Genomic DNA, 21,842 nt, shown 5'->3' on the forward strand with positions numbered 1-21,842 from the left:
AGGCGGCAGCATTTCTCCATTCCCAAATCTGGTTATTAGGGTAGCAGAGCCTTTCTGGAAGTCGTGTTCCTAGTTTGTAAATTAGAATGGAATGTGCCAGGAAAAACCCCCATAAGTTTATGTCTTGATTACTTCTTGTTCATTATTTTAATTTTTTTAATCGGGGTAATGATTAGAATATTGTTTGTCCTAGGTGTACACAATCTGGTTCATTTAGACATTATATATGTCTAGTCGTGTACAGAACCTCTTCCCATGTAAATTATTACAGAGTGTTCTGTACACCTCCCTTGCTATATGGTCGGTCGTTTTGTTATATGTAGTTAATAGGTATTTGTATACGTATGGTAAAATTAATCTTAATTTATCCATTCCCCCACCTTTCCTTTTAGATGAGCACAGTTTGTTTTCTAAGTCTGTGAGTGTCTTTCTCTGTGGAAATATGTTCATTTGTGTCAGTTGTTAGATAACACCTATAAATGATATCATAGGATATATGCCGTTAGCTTTCTAACATACCTCATGTTCTGTGATTATCTCTAGGCTCATCTGTGGTGCCTCAAAGAGTAGTGTTTCACTGTTCCGTGGCTAATATTCCACTGTGTACATGGACCACTTCCTCTTTATCCATTCATCTGTTGGTGGACATTTTGGTTGTTTTCATGCCTTGGCTATTGTAAATATGGCTGCAGTGCAGCTGCTGCAGCCTGTGTCTTCTCGATTCTGGTCTTCTCGGGTGAGAGGCCCAGTGGTGGGCCTGCTGCATCGAATGGTGGCTCAATTTTCACTTTTAAACGCAACTCCTTTCTGTTCTCATTATTGGATGTTACCACTTTACATCTCACCAGCAGCTAGAGGGTACACAGTTCTCTAAAACCCCTTCAGCATTTATTGTTCGTAGACTTTTTGCTGAAGGTCAGTCGACTAGTGTGAGTTGAATCCATTTTGTAGAAAAGATTTGCATGAGTCTAATAATTCCTGATGTTGAGCTTTTGTCGATTTTCCTGTTTTTTTAAAAAAAAGAGTAAAACTTACCTCTTCATACTATCTCCTTGAAAAATTTGCCTGTTTTGAATTTTTTTGGCCATTCCCTAGGTCAGGATAGTTTTTGAGGGCAGGTGTCCTTTACAGCCCTTAGACCTTGTGAATGTTAAGTGACCATTAGCTGTGGGCTTAAACCCCTCTTGTGGGAAATGGCCACAAGTCAACAGCATTTCTACATTTCGAACTCTGGGTTTTTGGGCAACAGAGCCTTCTTGGAAATCGTGTTAGGAGGCTGAAAATTAGAGTAGAATGTGCCAGGGCAAATCCCGAAGAGCTTATATCTCCTTATTTCTTGTTTGTTTTTTAAATTTAATTTTTATTTATTATCAAAGCAAATTAGATAAAAATGTGTTTTTCTAGGTGTACAGAGTTTAGTTATGTCTATGTATCTATCTATCTATTCATCTTTGGATCCTTTCCCATGTAGGTTATTAAAGAGTGTTGAGTAGACCTCTCTTGGTATTCCATAGGTATTTTGTGATTATATATTTCATATGTATTAGTACATGTCTGTTAACCCCCATATCCTAATTCATCCATTCCTTACACCTTTCCATTTGCTTAAACATAATTTTCTTTTGTTAATCCATGCCTGTCCTTCTCTTGGAAATAAGTTCTTGGGTATCAGTTTTTAGGTAGTAGCTAGAAGTGATGTCATAGGATATTTGTCTTTTGGTTTCTTTCTTACTTCAAGTTGAGTGATAATCTTAAGGTCCTTCTATGGTGGTGCAAACGGCACTGTTTCATTCTTTTCCATGGCTAATATTCCATTGTATACGTTGGCCTCTTCTTCTTTGTGTGTTGTTCTGTTGATGGACATTTCAGTGTCTTCCAAGTCTTGGCTATGGTAAATGTTCCTGCAGTGCATGATTGCCAGCCTGTGTCTTTTTGATTCTGCTCTGGTCAGGTGATAGGCCCATCAAAGGGCCTACAAGATCACATAGTACCTCAAGTTTTTCGTTTAAACACACATCCATTCTGTTCTCGCTACTGGCTGTTAGCAGTTTACATCCCCCCAACAACTAGAGGGTATACATTTCTCTGAAAGCTCTTCAGCATTTATTCTTTGTAAACTTTTTGCTGATGATCATTCTGACAGCTGTGAGGTGAACGTTTCTGTAGATTGGATTTGAATGGCTTTATTAATTCCTGATGTTGAGCATTTTACCATGCCTCTTTTTCTTTCAACAAACAAAAAGAAAGAAAGACAAAGTTTGCGTATCATTTTCCCTTTTTTTAGAAGACAGTGAGTAAAACTCACCTTTCATACTATCTTCTTGAAAATTTTGCCTGTTTTGAATATTTTTGGCCATTCCCTGCCTCAGCACAGTTTTTGAGGGCAGGTGTCCTTTACAGCCCTGGGTCCTTGTGAATGTTAAGTGACCAGTAGTTGTGGGTTTAAAGCCGCTCTTGCGGGAATCTACCACAAGGTGGCAGCATTTCTACATTTCCAACTGTGAGTTTTTGGGCAACAGACCTTTCCTGGAAATCGTTTTAGTAGGCTGCAAATTAGAGTGGAATGTGCCAGCGCAAACGCCCAAGAGCTTATATCTCCTTACTTGTTCTTTTTTAAATTTAATTTTTATTAATTATCAGAGCAAATTTGATAAAAATGTTGTTTCTCCTAGGTCTTTTAAAAAAAAGGGGGAAATGTCAAAAAGCTCAACCTCATGAATTATTAGACTCCTGCAAATCTAATCTACAAAAAGGTTTCAACTCACACCAGTCGAGTGACCATCAGCAGAACGTCTACAAACAATAAATGCTGAAGGGGTTTTAGAGAACTGTGTACCCTGTACCTGCTGGTGAAATGTAAAGTGGTAACGGCAAATAATGAGAACAGAAAGGAGCTGCGTTTAAAAGTAAAAATTGTGGTACCATTCAATCCAGCAGGCGCACCACTGGGCCTCTCACCTGAGAAGCCCAGAACCAAGAAGACACAGGCTGCAAAAGCTGCAGTGCAGCCTTACTCACAATAGCCAAGACAGTGAAGCAACCAAAATGTCCATCGACAGGTGAATGGATAAAGAAGAGGTGGTCCATGTACACAGTGGAATATTAGCCATGGAAAACAATGAAACACTGCTCCTTGAGGAGGAGGCACCATGTATGAGGCACCATACATGAGCCTGGAGGTAGTCAGAAAACATGAGGTTAGTCGGAAAGCAGAAGACCTATATCCTGTGATATCACTTATAGGCGTTATCTAACAACTGACACAAATGAACATATTTCCACAGAGAAAGATACTCACAGACTTAGAAAAGAAACTGTGCTCATCTAAAAGTAAAGGTGGGGGGAATGGATAAATTAAGATTAGTGTTACTACATGTATACCAATACATATTATATACATATTATATACATATATCAAAAGGACCCACCGTATAACAAGGGAGGTCTACAGAACACTCTGTAATAGTTTACATGGGAAGAGGATCTGTACATGAATAGACATATATAATGTACAAATGAACCAGATTGTGTACACCTAGGACAAACAATTTTCTAATCATTACCAAGATTAAAAAAATTTAAAAAAACAAACAAAAGGTAATGAGACATAAACTTATGGTGGTTTCTCCTGGCACATTCCATTATAATTAACAACCTAGGAACACGACTTCCAGAAAGGCTCTGCTGCCCTAGTACCCAGATTTGGGAATGGAGAAATGCTGCCTCCTTGTGGCCGTTTCCCACAACAGCAGCTTTAATCCCATTGCTAAAGGTCACGAAATTATTCACCAGACTTGCAGTTCTGTAAATGACACCTGCCCTCCAAAAAAGTCCTGGGGTCGAAAATCGACCAAAAATTTCAAAGGAGGGCAGCCTTCCAAGAGGACAATTTCAAGAGGTATATTGTACTCACACTTTTTTCTTTCTTTTTTTAACAGAAAAGAAAAAGGCGTGGAAAAATGATGAGTTTTAGGAATTTTTAAAGACATGCCAAACACAAATTACAAAAACCCAACAGCTCACACCAGTCAGAATGGTCAAGAGCAAAAATGCTGCAAACAGTAGACGCTGGGGGACTTAAGTGGGGGACTTAAGCCACTTCCCCATCTTCCGGAGCTTGAGTGTGTGATCTGTGTGCTGTTTTGACAGTCTTCCAACCTCATTCTTTTTTTTAACTTTTAATTAATTGATTAATTTATTATTTTTATTTATTTTTGAATTTTTAAAATTTATTTTTTATACAGCAGGTTCTTACTAGTTATCTATTTTATACATATTGATGTATATATGTCAATCCCAATCTTCCAATTCATCTCACCACCACCGACCCCTGCCCTGCCCCGCTTTCCCCCCTTGGTGTCCATACGTTTGTTCTCTACATCTGTGTCTCTATTTCTGCCTTACAGACCGGTTCATCTGTACCATTTTTCTAGATTCCACATATATGCATTAATATACAATATTTGTTTTTCTCTTTCTGACTTACTTCACTCTGTATGACAGCCTCTAGGTCCATCCACATCTCTACAAATGACCCAATTTCGTTCTTTTTTATCTCTGAGTAATATTCCATTGTATATACATACCACATCTTCTTTGTCCTTTCATCTGTCGATGGGCATTTAGGTTGCTTCCATGACCTAGCTATTGTGAATAGTGCTGCATTGAACATTGGGGTGCATATGTCTTTTTGAACTATGGTTGTCTCTGGTTATATGCCCAGTAGTGGGATTGCTGGGTCATATGGTAATTCTATTTTTAGTTTTTAAGGAACCTCCATACTGTTCTCCATAGTGGCTGTATCAGTTTACATTCCCACCAGCAGTGCAAGAGGGTTCCCTTTCTTCACACCCTCTCCGGCATTTGTTGTTTGTAGATTTTCTGATGATGCCCATTCTAACCGGTGTGAGGTGATACTTCATTGTAGTTTTGATTTGCATTTGTTTAATAATTAGTGATGTTGAGCAGCTTTTCATGTGCCTCTTGGCCATCTGTATGTCTTCTTTGGAGAAATGTCTATTTAGGCCTTCTGCCCATTTTTTGATTTGGGTTGTTTGTTTTTTTAATAGTGAGCTGCATGACTTATTTATAGATTTTGGAGATTAATCCTTTGTCTGTTGATTCATTTGCAAATATTTTTTCCCATTCTGAGGGTTGTCTTTTCATCTTTTTTATAGTTTCCTTTGCTGTGCAAAAGCTTTTAAGTTTCATTAGGTCCCATTTGTTTATTTGTTTTTAAGGCTGCATTGTTCCTTTGCTTAGTGATGAACATATAAAAGTCAAAGTTTTTGATATTATAAAACGTCAAAGTAATGAACATTCCTGTGTGAACACCTATGAATATATATGCTTTGTCTCAGTTAACTTCACTCAGAATGGGACTTCTGCATCAAAGAGTTTATGCCCTTATGTTTCTGTGGATATTGCTACACTGTACCAGTTTATGGTTGTTCATGCAGGAAATACTTATTGAGCACGTGTTATGTTTAAGCACTGTGCTGGGTGCTAGCAGAAAGACTTGTGAAATTTTGTGAGTGAAGAGACTTGACCTGCCCTTTGTGAACTCTAACAGTCCAGAGAGGGAATAGATATTCAAGGATCATACTCTGCATGTAGAATTACAACTCTGACAAGGGCCAAGGAGAGGAACATGGTACCATGAGAGCATATTTTAGGGAGGATTTGATCTCATCCTGGAGATTAGAGAAGGTTTATTTAGGGATGTTTCAGCTGATATCTGAAGGATGAGTAGGTATTAACCAGATAGGGACGTTGGGGAGAGATTTCTAAGCATAAGGAATAACAAAAGACCCTATAAGAGGAAAGCATATGCTGTGTTGGAGGAACTGGCCAGGAAGGTGGGGCTGTTGGGGGAGCATGTGATTATAATGGAACTACAAGTGTGGGTAGGAGCTCGATCGTGCAGGCTTATGTTTAAGGTTTCAGACTTTAATAAGAGTAATAGAAAACCATTGAACTTTTTTTGTTGAAGGTGAGTGTGTGGAACATACCCAATTGCATTTTCAACCTATCATTTTGCTACCGAGTGGAGAATACACTGCAGGGAGAAAGAGTGGAAGCGAGGAAACAAGTTAGGAGACTTTTGTAGAAATTGGGCATAATGGTGGCTTGGACCAGGGTATGGTGGTCATTTTGGTGGAAAGATGTGGACAGATTCTAGAGGTATGTAAGCAGTATCATTGTTAGCACTGCTGGTGGGTTGAGGATGAGGGTGAGGGAGGAATAGCTGTCAGTGATGGTGATTCCTAAGATTCTGGCTCCTATGGTTGGTTAGATAGGGTTTTTTAGATATGATGTTAATATTTATCCTAATTTGTCATTTGTTATTTTGGTTATTTATGAATACTCTGTCATATTAAGTCTCCTGTTTATAGTGTACAGAGAATTTTCACCGAAACTGACTGTTGCATACTATCAGAAAACTTTTTAACATCTGCCAGTTTGGTCCTGTATTTTATTCTCTTTCATTTATTAATTAAATTGTTGTATTAATATAAATAATTATATTAATAGATTTTCTACAGTTGCGTTACCCTTGCATCCTTGGAATAACGCCTTTTTGTAGTCATGGTATATATCATTCTTTAATAATTATTGATTAGATGTGCTGATATTTTCTTAGGATTTTTATATCTATATTTGTAAAGCGAAATTGGACCTCTTTTGCAAAAACTTGATTTACTTTTCCTTTTATTTACAAATGACTCGGATTTTGTTGTTTTGTAGATATTTGATTGATGTAGAAGGCATGTGGCCAGGTGATGCAATTGGATGTAAGTATAAGGGTTGTCACTACTTTTCCCTTTTTATAAAATTTGAAGGTAGAAGTGTAGGGGAATTTCTCAAATTTTGGAAAAAGAGAAAAGTTTGTAATTCATTTGTTCTGACATAAGATAACCTTTTCCCAAAAGTTTTTAAAGGGATGCATCTGGAAATAGCGAGATATAACAGCCTGAATAATTAGTCAGTGGATTTCAGCATTTTTTTCTTTTTTAAATTTATTTAATTAATTTATTTGTTTTTGATATTATATCCACTGCACCACCAAGGAAGTCCTTTTTCTTTCTTCCTTCCTTCCTTCCTTCCTTCCTTCCTTCCTTCCTTCCTTCCTTCCTTCTTTAAAGCTCCATGTCATTTAAAATATATGACTTCTGGGCCTCCCTGGTGGCGCAGTGGTTGAGAGTCCGTCTGCCGATGCAGGGGATACGGGTTCGTGCCCCGGTCTGGGAGGATCCCATATGCTGCGGAGCGGCTGGGCCCGTGAGCCATGGCCTCTGGGCCTGCGCGTCCGGAGCCTGTGCTCCGCAACGGGAGAGGCCACAACAGTGAGAGGCCCGCATACCGCAAAAAGAAAAAAAAAAAAAAAAAAAAAATATATATATATATATATATATATATGACTTCTTACTAAAAATCTGCAGTTCATATAACCAAGGGGTTAATAACTTCTCCTCTAAAAGTTATATTCCTGGGACTTCCCTGGTGGTCCAGTGGTTAAGACTGTGTGCTTCCAATGCAGCAGGCGTGGGTTCAATCCCTAGTTGGGGAGCTAAGATCCCACATGTTGCTCAGCCAAAGAAATTTTTTTTAAAAGTTATATTCCTGTATTATTGAATTTAGTGGTTTAGATTTTTTTTTAATGTTTAGAAGATTTCAATTTATTTACCAGGAACAAACAAAACCTAATGTAAAAATAGTTTTCCAGAAACTATTTCCATCATTCTCTTTTTCCCTTTCTCCTGCAGACTGGTGTTTTATCTTTACAAGTTCTCCGTCATCCCATAAGAAAGCTGCTCTTCTTCCGGTTTCATAAGAGATGGTGAACAGTGGTAAAATATCCAGGTTACCTAAATTTCTAGAGTACACTTCAGGGAGCAGAAGATCGGGTGGGATGTTGGGGCTGAGTGAGAGATACAGATTCTGGTGAGACTGAGAGTCACTCACAAACATCACTGGGCTGTGGTGAAGGGAGAACAAAAATAAATGAGGTTCCTGCTGGTGGACGGGAAGCCAAAACGAAGAATGGTGCGTAGCTGGGCAGTGTCATTAGGCCCATAAGTGCTGTGTCTTCTGATAGTAATTATGAACAGAAACCAACTAATAATTACTAATAACGTGTAGGTGACCAATCCTGGAGAGCTGAGGCAGAGACAAGGAAAGATGGCATGATACCTTGTCTCTGGTTCATTGAGTTTCCCAGGCTGGGTTGTGACCAGTCTTGGGTGAAATCATAACTAAATCATTTTTGCTAAGGGGATCAGCGTTCGTGGGGTCCTTTCTCTGCACTCTGTCCAATGATAAAACCCACTGGTTTATACCTCCTGGAAAACAGTTATTTCAAAACAGTATAAGTGAAGCACTGATGAAACAGCCATGAAGAATATGTTTCCATATGGCCTCGTACCTCCTTTTCAAAACGCTTTTAAAACATTTTTCATCCAAAAATCAATAACAGAAAAGGATTGGGATCAAATCCCGTACAGAGGTAGTGTAAGAAAAAGGAGAATAAGAAGCAGAATAGCATCTCTTCAGACAGTAAAATCAAGTTGGAAAAGACAGGTCCACAAAACAGATCAAAACTGTAACATTATTTCAAAGTGGGCTAAATGATGTTAGGAAAAACAATGGAAAAGATGAAAGAACGTGGATCGAGGAGGGAATGGGAAGTCATTGTTTAATGGCTATAGAGTCTCTCTTTGGGATGGTGCAAAAGTTCTGGAAATGGTCAATGCTGATAAATGCCACCTGTGGGTGTTTGGTTTTAGCTGATCTTCTTCCATGAAAGGGTTTGGAGAGATTCAGAAACTATGCTGCTGCCTCCATCTTTCTGAGGTCCTGCTCCGTCTTTTGACATAATTATTTTGAATTTGGGTAGTGCTGATGGTTGCACAGCATTGTGAATGTATTTAACGTCACTGAATTGTATACTTGAAAATGGTTGAAATACTAAATTTTGTTTTATGTGTATTTTACTGTAATAAAAAAAAGATGAACAAACAGCATAAACCAGAATTAGGTAAGATGATAGAACTCAGGACAGAATTCAAAATAAAAGAAAAAAAATTCAGAAATGAGGACTAAATTTAAAATAATACAAGAGTGGTGACTTCCCTGGTAGTCCAGTGGTTAAGAATCTGCCTTCCAATGCAAGGGATTCAGGTTCGATCCCTGGTTGAGGAACTGAGATCCCACATGCCGCAGGGCAACTAAGCCCACACGCCGCAACTACTGAGCCTACGTGCTGTGGAGCCTATGCGCCACAACTAGAGAGCCCACGAGCCACAAGGGAAAGCCCACGAGCCACAGGGAAGAGCCCACGCGCTGCAACGAAGAGCCCACGTGCTGCAACTAATACCCGACACTGCCAAAAATAAATAAATTAAATAAAATAATACGAGTGAATGAACATAATGGATAATGCCTTAAGAGAAATAAACAAGAAGAGGAAAAAGTTTTTTAAATCAAAAAGAAGATAGAAAGAATTTTAGAGAAATGGCAAACATAAAAGATAGGCAAAAAAGAGTCAGGACAGCTCTGAAAAGAGTAATATAAGTACGTATAAGAATCTATTATACCATAAAAGTGACATTTCAAATCCGTGGGACAGATGAGTCAATAAATTGTGATACATGCATGTTGAGGTATAGATAGTTCTCTGGAAGGATCCACGGCACGGCAAAAGCAGATGCCTCTGAGGAGGGAAATGTGCGGCTGAGGAACATGGGGAAAAGGGTGACTTTTCATTGAATACCCTCGTGTACCTTTTCTAATGTTCTGTCATGTGAATTTATTACCTCTGAAGTTCGCCTGAGTTCAAACCCCAGTTCTGCAAATTACTAGCTCTTAATCTTGGGCAAACTCTTCACACTCTCCAAGCCTCTTTATCTGTGAAATCTTAAGGTCAGTAACTTAGCCTGGTGCTGCCTGGCACAGAATCAACTGTCAATAACTGGAGATTATTAGTGTAAAAAACCGAAATACCCATCAATGGATGAATGGATATTTTAAATGTGGTGTATATGTGAAATATTACACAGTCATAAAAAGCAATGAAGTACTGACACATGCTATGACATGGACGAACTTGTAAACATTATGCTAAGTGAAAGAAGCCCCACACAGTGGTCACAGTTGTATTATTTCATGAAATGTCCAGAAAAGGCAAAACCATAGCGACTGAAAGGAAATGAATGGTTGCACGGACTGAAGGAGGAGGGGATGAAGAGGGCCTGCTGATGGTTACGGGGCTTCTTTTTGGGGTGATGAAAACATGATGGGTTAGATGATGGTGATGGTTGCATAGGCTTGAGAATGTACGAAATGACACTGAATTTGGAGTCTCAGAAGGTGAATTTTATGGCATGTGAATGACATCTCAAAAAATAATTTTGAAAATGAAAATTGCCAGTTTTCCCATTTTCCCTATCCACTGCCTCCATCTCTCCCTTCTCCCCACGTCATTCCTTTTGACGCCCACCCCTGCAGCTTTCTCCCATCCTCACTCCCTCGAGCTGCCCCACGAGGCCTCCCAGGGAGCCCCTGAACCGCTGGGCGCCTGCGTCCTGTGGCTGTTGGAGCAGCTGCCCAGTGTGCATGCCCGTGACAGTGTGTTGGAAGCCATCCTGGAGCCATTGCACCATGACAAAGTCATGAAGCAACGGAAGGCGAAACTGCAAGGCAGCGCCGTGCCAGGAAGGTGGACTACAGCTCTGTTGTTATGTTTTATGATAATAAATTTAAATATAGGGGCAATTTTGGGGGGATGTTGCTCCACTTGAAAGAAAAATTCCTCTAGGACTTCCCCTCCTGAAACTACCACAGAATGGGAAGTACCCACTAAAGCCCCGGGGAAATGGGTAAAGAATTAAGAGCCTGGAACTAAGGGGATGTTTTTATGAAAAACACCCTCTAGTATGGAGTTATGGCCATGGGCCGGAATTCCTGATGACATAGGAAATTTATGGTTCTATTATAAAGGAAGATTAATTATAGAAAAGCAAATGCCTGGAGCAGAATTGGTTGCTAGGATAGGGAGAAAACACTGTCTCAGTGGAAGGAAACAACTAGAAAGTGCATGCAGGTTATATTGTAAATATTTTCATGGAACCATTGTAAAAGGTTGCCCATGCAAGAAGAGAAATAGGATCAAGTAGCTCCAACTTTTACAATTAAAATAATCATATAACTGCTTGGCTTGATTACTAGGAAATAACCTGTGATTAATGGGAACTTGGGGAAATATTTTAATAGGACATCTAGAAACTAGGGGATTTTTTTTTTTTTAAATCTTTATAGAACATTTTGAGGTTTGATTGTGCTAAGATTGTTTGGTCACGTACCTGGTAATGTAATCAACTACAATATATAAATCTGTGATTGTAAACAATAAAGAAGAGAGAGAAACATGCAATGCTGATACTTTAAGAAGTGTAATAGATTTATTTCCTTCGCCGACGCTATCCATCCCTCGGGTATCCCTGGACTTGCTGGAGATGGACTCCGGCAACAGTGGACGCTTCCGTCGGATTTTTCTCGTGCATTTCAGTTGATGGTGATGTTTAGAGAGGGTGGCACGCACCCTGGTCAGTGGAGGAAGCCCCTCAAGTTAATATTTAGGCCTGTCCAGAAGTTTGGGCTCGTCCACCAGTAACCTCAGGATGCTGTGCTCTGAAAGCCAGGTTGGACGCCTGCAGGCACTTGCAAATACTGAGGACTTCAGAGGCATTTGGGCCTCAAATTGAGGCCTTGCACCTCCACATGCGATGTGACCTCAGCCCTTTGCTGCACCTCTCTAAGTGAAGTGGCACAGGAATACTGGTCTTGCCTGTCGTTGCCAGGATTAAGTGAATAGTGCATTAGCTGCCCTGGTGCTTAGGTGTTGAGTACATGGTGATTTGCATACCAGGCCCTATTCGTGGGCCTCCTGAGGCAGCACTTCCCTTGGCTCTGCCCCTGTCGTCAGCTGCCCCTAGGATAACTCTGAGCCCTAGCCACCTCTCTGGTAGGTTTCCCTATTCCCCCACTATAATCACACCTGCATAAGGCAACTCAAACCTTTCAGAGATGTGTCTGGAACCCCTTGTTTTCTTAAATACCTATGTGGTGGTTGAGACTTAAGGCCAACCTCCCCAAGAGACTTTTTCTATTTCTTCTAGTAAACCTAGGCTCACCTTCCGTCATCTTCAGCTCTACTCGCATTTTGTTCTTTCAACCCTGACCTCTTTTTTTTTTTTTTTTTTGCAGTACGCGGGCCTCTCACTGTTGTGGCCTCTCCCGTTGCGGAGCACAGGCTCTGGATGCGCAGGCTCAGCAGCCATGGCTCACGGGCCCAGCCGCTCCGCGGCATGTGGGATCTTCCCAGACCAGGGCATGAACCCGTGTCCCCTGCATTGGCAGGCGGACTCTCAACCACTCCGCCACCGGGGAAGCCCGTCAACCCTGACCTCTGACCCTGCTTTTTACTTCTGCCATTTCATCCTCACTCCTGCTTCCTTTCAGAAATCCATAAATCTCTTTCGACCTTCCTAGACCTGGGCCAAGTTCCTTCCTCTTTCCTCAGTTTTTACCCCTTTCCTTCATTCTCCAATCCAACTTTCAGTCCTTCCTTTCTCATGCAGACTTTGATTCCAACCCCATCAAAAACAGAACAGAAAGAACTAAAACACGCCACCGTTAGCAGCATCTCAAAATTCAAAAGGTTTATTACTCATCTATTCTATTACATTTATTTATTCAGTTTTATTGTTTTAAAATATATCAAAATAAATAGAGAAATTTATACCTATCTTATTTATATATGGAAGAGCAGTTGGTACCCAAGGTGGCACCAAAAATCCTAGCAGCTCTTACTATAAATATCCGTAGTAGTCAGCAATTTCCATTTCTTTTTCCCTCTCAATGAAAAATTGCAGTTTCCCCAAAGAGGTGTATTTGGCAGCATTCTCACATTCCTGTAGAGCCCGCCTCTTCATGGCCTCCCACTCTGGCCTCTGCTTTTGTTCGATGGGCTTTGACATGACTGGCTCAGAAACATTGGGTTCCCTCCATGGAATTCGTTACTTGCTGAAGTCTTGGAGTAGAAATGGGGTTTGGAGCTTGGGTGGGGACTGGCGCTTAGTCACAGCAGGGGGAACAGGCTCCCGCTGGAGAGAAGCGCAAGATGAAGTTTTGTAGGGTGCAGGCCTAGGAGCAGCAGACTGAGGGACGCTAGGCTGGGTATAGTCGGTCCAACCCGGATGGGTTGGGTTGGTCACAGTTGGCTGAGCTGGTTTGGCAGGACCTGGCAAAGAGGCAGGAGCTAGCTGGGATGAACTGGCTGCAGCAGGTTGAGCTGAGTTAGTAGAAGCAGGCTGGGCACGGTCCACCACAGCAGGCCAATGTGAGGCCAGAGACTGTGGCCTCCGAGGAGCAGGTAGAGCTTGAGGCTTGTCCCAGGCAGAAAAAGGCAGAGGTATCAACTTGACCTTCTCAGGTGGAGGCAGCTCATACTGGGATGGAGATGGACACTCTTTTTCAGCACTGCTGTCTGGTTTCTGGGCTTCGACTTGAGTTTTCTCAGGACTCTTACCCGCACGTGGGGTATGCCACCATGGCTGGATAGCTGGGGGGTGTCTGGGGGTCTTTAGGGTTTCTTGAATTTCCCAAGACCCGACAGGAAGAGAGCCCAGTTTTCTTATCATTCTTCTCTCGCAGTGCATGAAAAACCTTCACAGACTCCAGCATGCGCATGCCTAGGGAGGTTCGAGGCTTTTTAAAGCTCTCTTGGATAAGGTCAGTTTGGTGTTCCTTTCGCTTCGTCTGGGGAATTGTTGGCTTCTCTTCTGCCTTGACTTTGTTCCCTGACTGCTTATTCTCTTCAGCCTTCTTTCTTCATCTGGTCCTTGTGGTCCTTTCCTGCCCGTGGCTCTTAGTTTTGCTGATCTTTCTGGATGCAGCTTTCTGAGGTTGGCCTTTAGACTGCTTGGCCGTGTTCACAGGAGCCCTGTCACTGACTGCAGCATTGCATAGAACCACTTCTCCCCCTAACGGGCACTCCGGATTCTTTGGCTGGATTTTGGCCTTGGGAGCACCACTGATAGGCTCAGAGGTTTTATGTTTGTTCTTCCTAGGTTGATCAGAGGGAACCTTTATGACACTTGGCTTTTCCTGCACCTGATTCACCTTAATGGCTCTGGTGTCTTTGGCTTTGATCACGTTGGGACCTTTGGATTGATCAAGATCTTTCAAAGAATTAAAGAGCTGGGGAAGGTGAATATCCTCCGCCAGTGCAGTAATGTCTGCAAAACCACTGCTGGATTCCATCCCATTTTCAAGTGTCCCTAGGTCCTCAAGACTCAGGCTGTTCTTTCCCAGATCAGCGTTTTCAGAACCAGGCTGCTCCTCTTGGCTGACAGGGTCAGTGCAGCCCAGGAGCTGGTGAATATCAGTGATTTCTGAAGGGAGTAGTGGAGGCTCTTGGTTTTCTCTTGGGATCTGGTAGGCATCCAGAGGCTTTGAAAGCTTGGTTTTAATATCTTCCAAGTTCTTACTCTATTTGTCCCTGGTTTGAAGCTGGAGGCAGGGCCAGGAGACTACTGGCACTCCGGACTGGAGCTGTCCCTGAAATGTCCCCAAGTTCAGGTGGTGGGTTACTCTCAAGTGTCTGAATATTTCTGACCCTGCAGGACTTGGGGAGTTCTTGAGTTTGTGTCACACAAGATATCTGGCTTGAAGGTTGCAATCCCAGGGAGTTTTTCATCACCAGGGAAGTCTCCATCCGTACCAAGGAATCAAGGTAGAAGTCGTCCCTGGTAAGTGAGATGCTCCCCCTAAACACCAACACAGCAGTCATGTACCTTTCAAGGTACATGGTGTTTGGGGGCAAGATGGGCAAGGCATTTCTACTAACTCTTCTTAAGGATCATGGACAGTGCCCTATGCTATGAGATAAGCGGTGACTGTTGTAATTCTTACTGGTGATCATTTCATGTCACTGATTCTTGGCTTTCTTTGTATTTCATAGGATTGTTATAAGTCAAATAAAAGTGAGTGTTATTTTTAAAAAGTGAGATGTTTTACAAAGCCTAGCATTCTCATATAGAGTCCTTTCAATTCTCCCCACTTTCCTGAGAGGCGAAGAACTCTTCACACCATGAACTAGGAGAGGGAGTAGAGCCCTCGCTGATGAAATAGATAAACAAAGACAGAGTCTTGGCCTGCTTGCTCTGGACAGGATCTCGGACCACCAGGTCTTAAATCCTGGTATAAATTAAGGAAGTGAGGACAGTTAAACTGGCACTATCATAACAAGAGTTCTGAAACACCTTCCAAAGAGACTCTAGCAGTAGATCAGGGAAGGCAGTGATACAGTGTGGTAGTACGGGGGAATGATCGGCTACAGCAGTGAAAAATGTGGTACCTATTGGTATGCTCTCGGAGTTCTTGTACATGTAGCATAGATGACCTTTACAGTGTCCCTCCCCCCTTCCCACCTGCATTAGGTGTTCTTTTTAAATTTATACTCATTTATTTAGTTTTCAAACTTATTTATTTTATGTATGTATTTTTTTGGCTACACTGGGTCTTCATTGCTGTGCACGGGCTTTGTCTAGTTGCGGCTAGCGAGGGCTACTCTTGGTTGCAGTGTGCGGGCTTCTCATTGTGTTGGCTTCTCTTGCTGTGGAGCATGGGCTCTAGGTGCGTGGGCTTCAGTAGTTGTGTAGACAATGGACTTGAGGACACAGGGAAGGGAAAGGGTAAGCTGGGATGAAGTGAGAGAGTGGCTTGGAGTTATATATACTACCAAATGTAAAATAGATAGCTACTGGGAAGCAGCCACATAGCACAGGGAGATCAGCTCGGTGCTTTGTGACCACCTAGAATGGTGGGATAGGGATGGTGAGAGGGAGACACAAGAAGGAGACAATATGGGGATATGTGTATATGTATAGCTGATTCACTTTGTTATAAAGCAGAAACTAACACACCATTGTAAAGCAATTATACTCCAATAAATATATTTTTTAAAAAAAGAAAGAAAAAGAAAAACACTCCTTGCAAACAAAAGTCCACGATTGGATAGCTTCACTGAGAAACGTGACCAAACATTACAAAGAAGAACCTTTACTGATTCTTCTCAAACACTTCCAAAAATTAAAGTGTATGGAATACCCCCAAAGGCATCCTAGGAAGCAAATGTCACCCTATTACCAAAACCAAAGACACTACAGAAACAGAAAAGTACAAGTCAATAACTTTGATGAATTTAGATGCAAAAATCTTCAGCAAAATACTAATGCACCGAATCCAACAACACATAAAAGGGATCACACCATGATCAGGTTGGATTCAGGCCATGGGACAAGGATGGTTCAACATACGCAAATGAATCAGTGTGATACACCACATCAACAAATGAAAACACAAAAACTGCATGATCATCTCAATAGAAGCAGAAAAAACATTTGATAAAATTCAACTTTGATTCATGATAAAAGCTCTCACTAAGGAGGGTACAGAGAGATCATATCTCCACATTAAAAGCCATCTATGACAAAGCTTCAAACAAAATAATACTCAACAGTGAAAAGCTGAAAGCTTTCCTACTAAAATCTGGAATAAGACTAGGATGCCCACTCTCTCCACTTTTATTTAACATAGTGCTGGAAGTCCTAACCACAGCAATCAGACAAGAAAATGAAATAAAATATATCCAGTTTGGAAGGGAAGAGTTAAAATTGTCATTAAATGCAGATGAAATACTCTATATGGAAAACACTAAAGACTCCACACAAAAACTATTAGAACTGAGGAAAATTCAGCAAGATAGCAGGATACAAGATTAACATACAGAAATCTCTTGTATTTCATTAACTAACAATGAAATATCAGAAAGAGAAAATAAGAAAACAATTCCATTTATAATTGAATCTAAAATAAAATAACCTAGGAATAAATCTGACCAAGGAGCTGAATTACTTATTTGCTGAAAACTATAAAGCATTGATAAAGGTATTTTGAGATGATTCAAAAAATGGAAAGATATTCCATACTCTTGTATTGGGAGACTTAAAATTGTAAAAATGGCCATACTCCCCAAAGCAATCTACAGATTTAATGCAATCACTATCCAATTACCGATGACAATTTTCACTGAACTAGAGAAATAATCCTAAAATTTATATGGAACCCCAAAAGACCTAGAATTGCCCAGCAATCCTGAAGAAAAAGAACAAAACTGGAGGCACAGCTCTCCAGACTTCAGACAATACTACAAAGCTACAGTAATTAAAACAGTGTGGTATTGGCACAAAAATAGACATACGGATCAATGGAACAGAATAGAGAGCTAAGAAATAAACCACACACCTATGGTCTATTCATCCACGACACAGGAATCAAGAATATATAACAGAGAAAAACAGTCTCTTCAGCAACTGGTGCTGATGAATCTGGACAGCTGCATGTAAATCAATGAAGTTATAACACTCCCTCACACCATGCACAAAAATAAACTTAAAATGGCTTAAAGACCTAAATATGACAAGACACCATAAAACTCCTAGAAGGCAAAACATAGGCAAAAGGCATAGGCAAAACATCTTCTGATATAAATCATAGCAATAGGTCAGCTTCCCGAGGTAAAATAAATTAAAGCAAAAATAAACGAATGGGACCTGATCAAACTTATAAGCTTTTGCACAGCAAAGGAAACCATAAACAAAATGAAGAGACAAGTTACAGACTGGGAGAAAATATTTACAAATGATGAGACTGAAAAGGGCTTAATTTCCAAAATATGCAAACAGCTCATACAACTAAAGATCAAAAAACAAACAACCCAATCAATAAATCAGTAAATGGGCAGAAGACCTAATTAGACATTTCTCCAAAGAAGACATACAGATGGCCAACAGGCACACGAAAAGATGCTCCACATCACTAAATTTTGGAGAAATGCAAATCAAAACTACAGCGAGGTATCACCTCACACGTGTCAGAATTGCCATCATCAAAATGTCTGCAAATAATAAATGCTGGAGACATTACACAAAATCTCTAATTCAAAAAGGTACACGCACTCCAATGTTCATAGCAGCACTATTTACAACAGCCAAGACATGGAAAAAACCTAAATGTCTATCAAATTATGAATGCATAAAGATTTTGTATTTATATACAATGGAATATTACTCAGCCATAATATGTTGCTATTTGAAGCAACATAGGTGGACCTAGAGGTTATCATACTAAGTGAAGTAAGTCAGACAGAGAAGACAAATATCATATCACTTATTTGTGGAATCTTTAAAAGGATTCAAATGAAATTACTTAATAAACAGAAAGAGACTTACAGGCATAGAAACAATGTTATGGTACTAAAGGTGAAGGGAGGGAATAAATTAGAATTTGGGGAATAACAGATACACACTACTATATATAATATAGTTAAACAACAAGGAGTTGCTGTATAACATAGGGAACTATATTCAATATCTTGTTATAACCTATAATGGAAAAGAATCTGTAAAAGAATATATACATGTATGTATGTAATATATGTATAACTGAATCATTTTGCTATATACCTGAAACTAACACAATGTTGTAAATCAAGTATTCTTCAATTAAAAGAAAATGTAAATGGACTAACTGCTCCAATTTTTATTTTAGACACACAGGGTGGCTGATTGAATAATGAAAAAGACTCATCCACATGCTGCCTAAAAGAGACTCACTTCAGAGCTAAAGACACTCACAGAATGAAAGTGAAGTGATGGAAAAAAAGATAAAGATACCTTTCATGCAAAGATAAATAAAAGAAAGCGGGGATAACAATACTCATATCAGACAAAATTGACTGTAAAATAAAGTCTATAATAAAAGATAATGAAGAGCATTATATTAATGATAACGGAGTCAATCCAAGAAGACAATATAACATTCATAAACATGTATGCACCTAATTTAGGAGCACATAAATATATAAAGCAAATATTAACAGACAAAATGGAGAAATTGACATAGTACAATTATAGAATGGGACTTTATTACCCTACTTACATCAATGGATAGATCATTCAGAGAGAAAATCAATGAGGAAACAATGACCTTAAATCAATGGTCCCCAAGCGTTTTGGCACCAGGGACCAGTTTCGTGGAAGACAATTTTTCCATAGACCAGGGGTGGGGTGGGGGGGATATGGTTTGGGGATGACTGAAGTGCATTACATTTATTGTGCACTTTATTTCTATTATTATTACATTGTAATATATAATGAAATAATTGTACAGCTCACCATAATGCAGAATCAGTGGGAGCCCTGAGCTTGTTTTCCTTCAACTAGATGGTTCCATCAGGGGGTGATGGGAGACAGTGACACCCAAAGCGTGTTCCTTATGTCTAGTCTACTCCATAATCTCATTTTGGTTGCTGTCATTGCAGAAAACCCTGCTTCACAAAGATAAAATATTCAAAATGAAAGAAGACTTTTCAGTGCTTTTGTGCAATGCAATCTCAGGATATTCTGCCTTGACTTTAATCCAGACATGGAGATTTGAAGTTGTCTCAAACATACTTTTAAGGCCACCATTATTTGCAGTCTCAAGCAGTTGATCCTCTTTAGCACAGACAAAGTTGATTCACCTGGCTTACTCACAAATGGGTCGTGGGTCCATGCCTTCCCAGTTTGGAGGTCTTTTGTAGTTGGGAAATAATGCTCAAACTCTTTTGAAAGCTGAGATATGTGATTATGCACCAGCTGGGAGAAAGAAGGCCTTGGCTCAGTCTCTTTCAAAATCCCTTGCTAATGTTTGAAATATGTCAAAAATCCCAATGCTCAATTGTTGCCCCCATAATTCCAGTTTGGCGTTGAATGCAGCCACTTTATCTGCCGACTTGAACACAGTTGTCGTCCTCCCCTGAAGTGACAGATTGAGCTCGTTGAGCAGGTGGAACACGTCACACAGGTAAGCAAGTTGTGCGACCCATTCTGTGTCACTGAAACGTGCTGCCAGCGGTTACTGTTTTTTGAAAAGAAATCTCTAGAGCAGCTCTCATAACTCAGAAACTCAGGTCAGTGATCTACCTTTAGAAAGCCATCTCACTTCTGTGTATAAGAGAAGACGTGTGTGCTCTGCGTCCATCTCCTCAAAGAGCTGAGTGAACAGACATGAGTTAAGGGCATGGACTTTAATGTGGTGATAATTTTAATCACATCCTACAAAACGTTGTTAAATTCAGGTGACATTTTTTGGCTAGCCAGCATTTTTCTATGGATGAAACAGTGCATAGACTCACATTCAGAAATTACCTCTTTGACCTAAGTAGTGAAACCAGAAAGCCGTCAGTCATGGCAGCTGCTCTGTCCATGCATATACTGACATAAAATGACTAGTTCAGTTTTCCTGATATATAATCATTCAAAAACTTGAATAGTTCTGCAGCTGTGGTGTTGACAACAAAAGTTCACATAACATAACCTCATACACATCCTCCTGAAAAATATATCACATAAAAACAAGCATTGTTGCCTTGATGTTAACATCAGTAGACTCGTCAACCTGTATTGCATACAAAGGTGATTCATAAATCATTTCTAAAAATTGTGCCTCAATGTCCTCTGCTATTTTATCAATTCGTCAAGTTATGGTGCTAAGCCGAAAGAAGAACATGTGCCACCATTTGAACTGCAGCCTCTCCTAAAAGTTCATGACAAATGTCCTTAGCAGAAGGCAGGATCAACTCTCACCAATAGTAAAGGGCTTCTTAGCTTTAGCAATACAATTAGCCACTAAGAAGGATGCTCTTCGGTGACACATTTGATGAAGTGGTGGTCTTCATTAATTGCTTCTGTTCTTCGTGTTCACGTTTTATTTTTTCTTTTGAAAAACTCCAAAGGCTTCTTTTAATGCAGGGTGCTTGGTCTCCATGTGGCGGAGCAGTTTTGAAGGTTTCATGGCTTTGTTGGATAGCCAGTTGCTACATATTATACAAAGCAGGCTTGGAGATGTGAATCACCTCTTGCAATGAACCCATAATTTAAGTAGGACTCTTGGTATTTTCTTTTAAATGCAGCTTTCTTTTTGCTGGCAGTCTTAGAGTCTTCTGCTCTCTCATTATTGGGTCTTTCCCCCTTTTCAAAGAAGCTCTCCAGCTATGTTTGTTTTTTACTCATTTTGGCTAGGGTTAGCTTGTGGGCTTACCAAAACTGTGACTTACCAAAACAAGTGCATAGTGCGGGAAAGAGGCACAGACGGAAGTGGTAAATAAAATAATGGGCAGGCCACACACGGACTAAAATAAGTTGGATTCTGACTTAAAGCCTTTCACTAGATGCAGCTTAATTGTCACTTGCCACTCACTGAAACGGTTTTGATATGAGCCTGCAATCAATTGATTTATTATGGTCTCTGTTCAGTCAAAACTCTCTGCTAATGATAATCTTTATTTGCAGCCCCTCCCCATTGCTAGCACCACTGCCTCAGCTCCACCTCAGATCATCAGGCATTAGATTCTCATAAGGAGTGCACAACCTAGATCCCTTGCATGCACAGCTCACAGCAGGATTCAAACTCTTACGAGAATCCAATGCTGCCACTGATCTGATAGGAAGCAGCACTCAGGCAGTAATGCAAGAAATGGGGAGCAGCTGTAAATACAGATGAAACTTCACTCGCTTGTCCACTGCTCACCTCCTGTTGTGCAGCCCAGTTCCTAACAGGCCACATCCCAGACAGGTCCATGGCCCAGGGGTTGGGGACCCCTGCCTTAAATGACACAGTAGATCAGATGGATTTACTTGATATCTATGAGACATCTCATCTAAAAACAGCAGAACACA

The 21,842-nt window shown here is 40.4% G+C and overlaps 1 protein-coding gene and 1 pseudogene across 2 annotated transcripts in view; one reads left to right on the plus strand and one right to left on the minus strand.

Annotated features, from left to right (window-relative positions):
- Positions 1 to 21,842, plus strand: part of LOC308628029 (uncharacterized protein) — a gene marked incomplete at its 5' end in the record, with an annotated part of 93,949 nt that overhangs the window by 45,663 nt on the left and 26,444 nt on the right. The window contains one exon of the mRNA XM_081254586.1: positions 6,748 to 6,779. Coding sequence (XP_081110712.1) covers positions 6,748 to 6,779 — 32 coding nt within the window. The remainder of the gene's footprint in view (positions 1 to 6,747; positions 6,780 to 21,842) is intronic.
- Positions 13,077 to 14,668, minus strand: LOC308628001 (uncharacterized protein C2orf78-like; annotated as a pseudogene). The gene has a single exon. The product of its transcript is annotated as an uncharacterized protein C2orf78-like (transcript).

The sequence above is a fragment of the Mesoplodon bidens genome (genome assembly GCF_964165515.1).
Source record: "Mesoplodon bidens genome assembly, chromosome: 14".
NCBI classification, from domain to species: Eukaryota; Metazoa; Chordata; class Mammalia; order Artiodactyla; family Ziphiidae; genus Mesoplodon; species Mesoplodon bidens.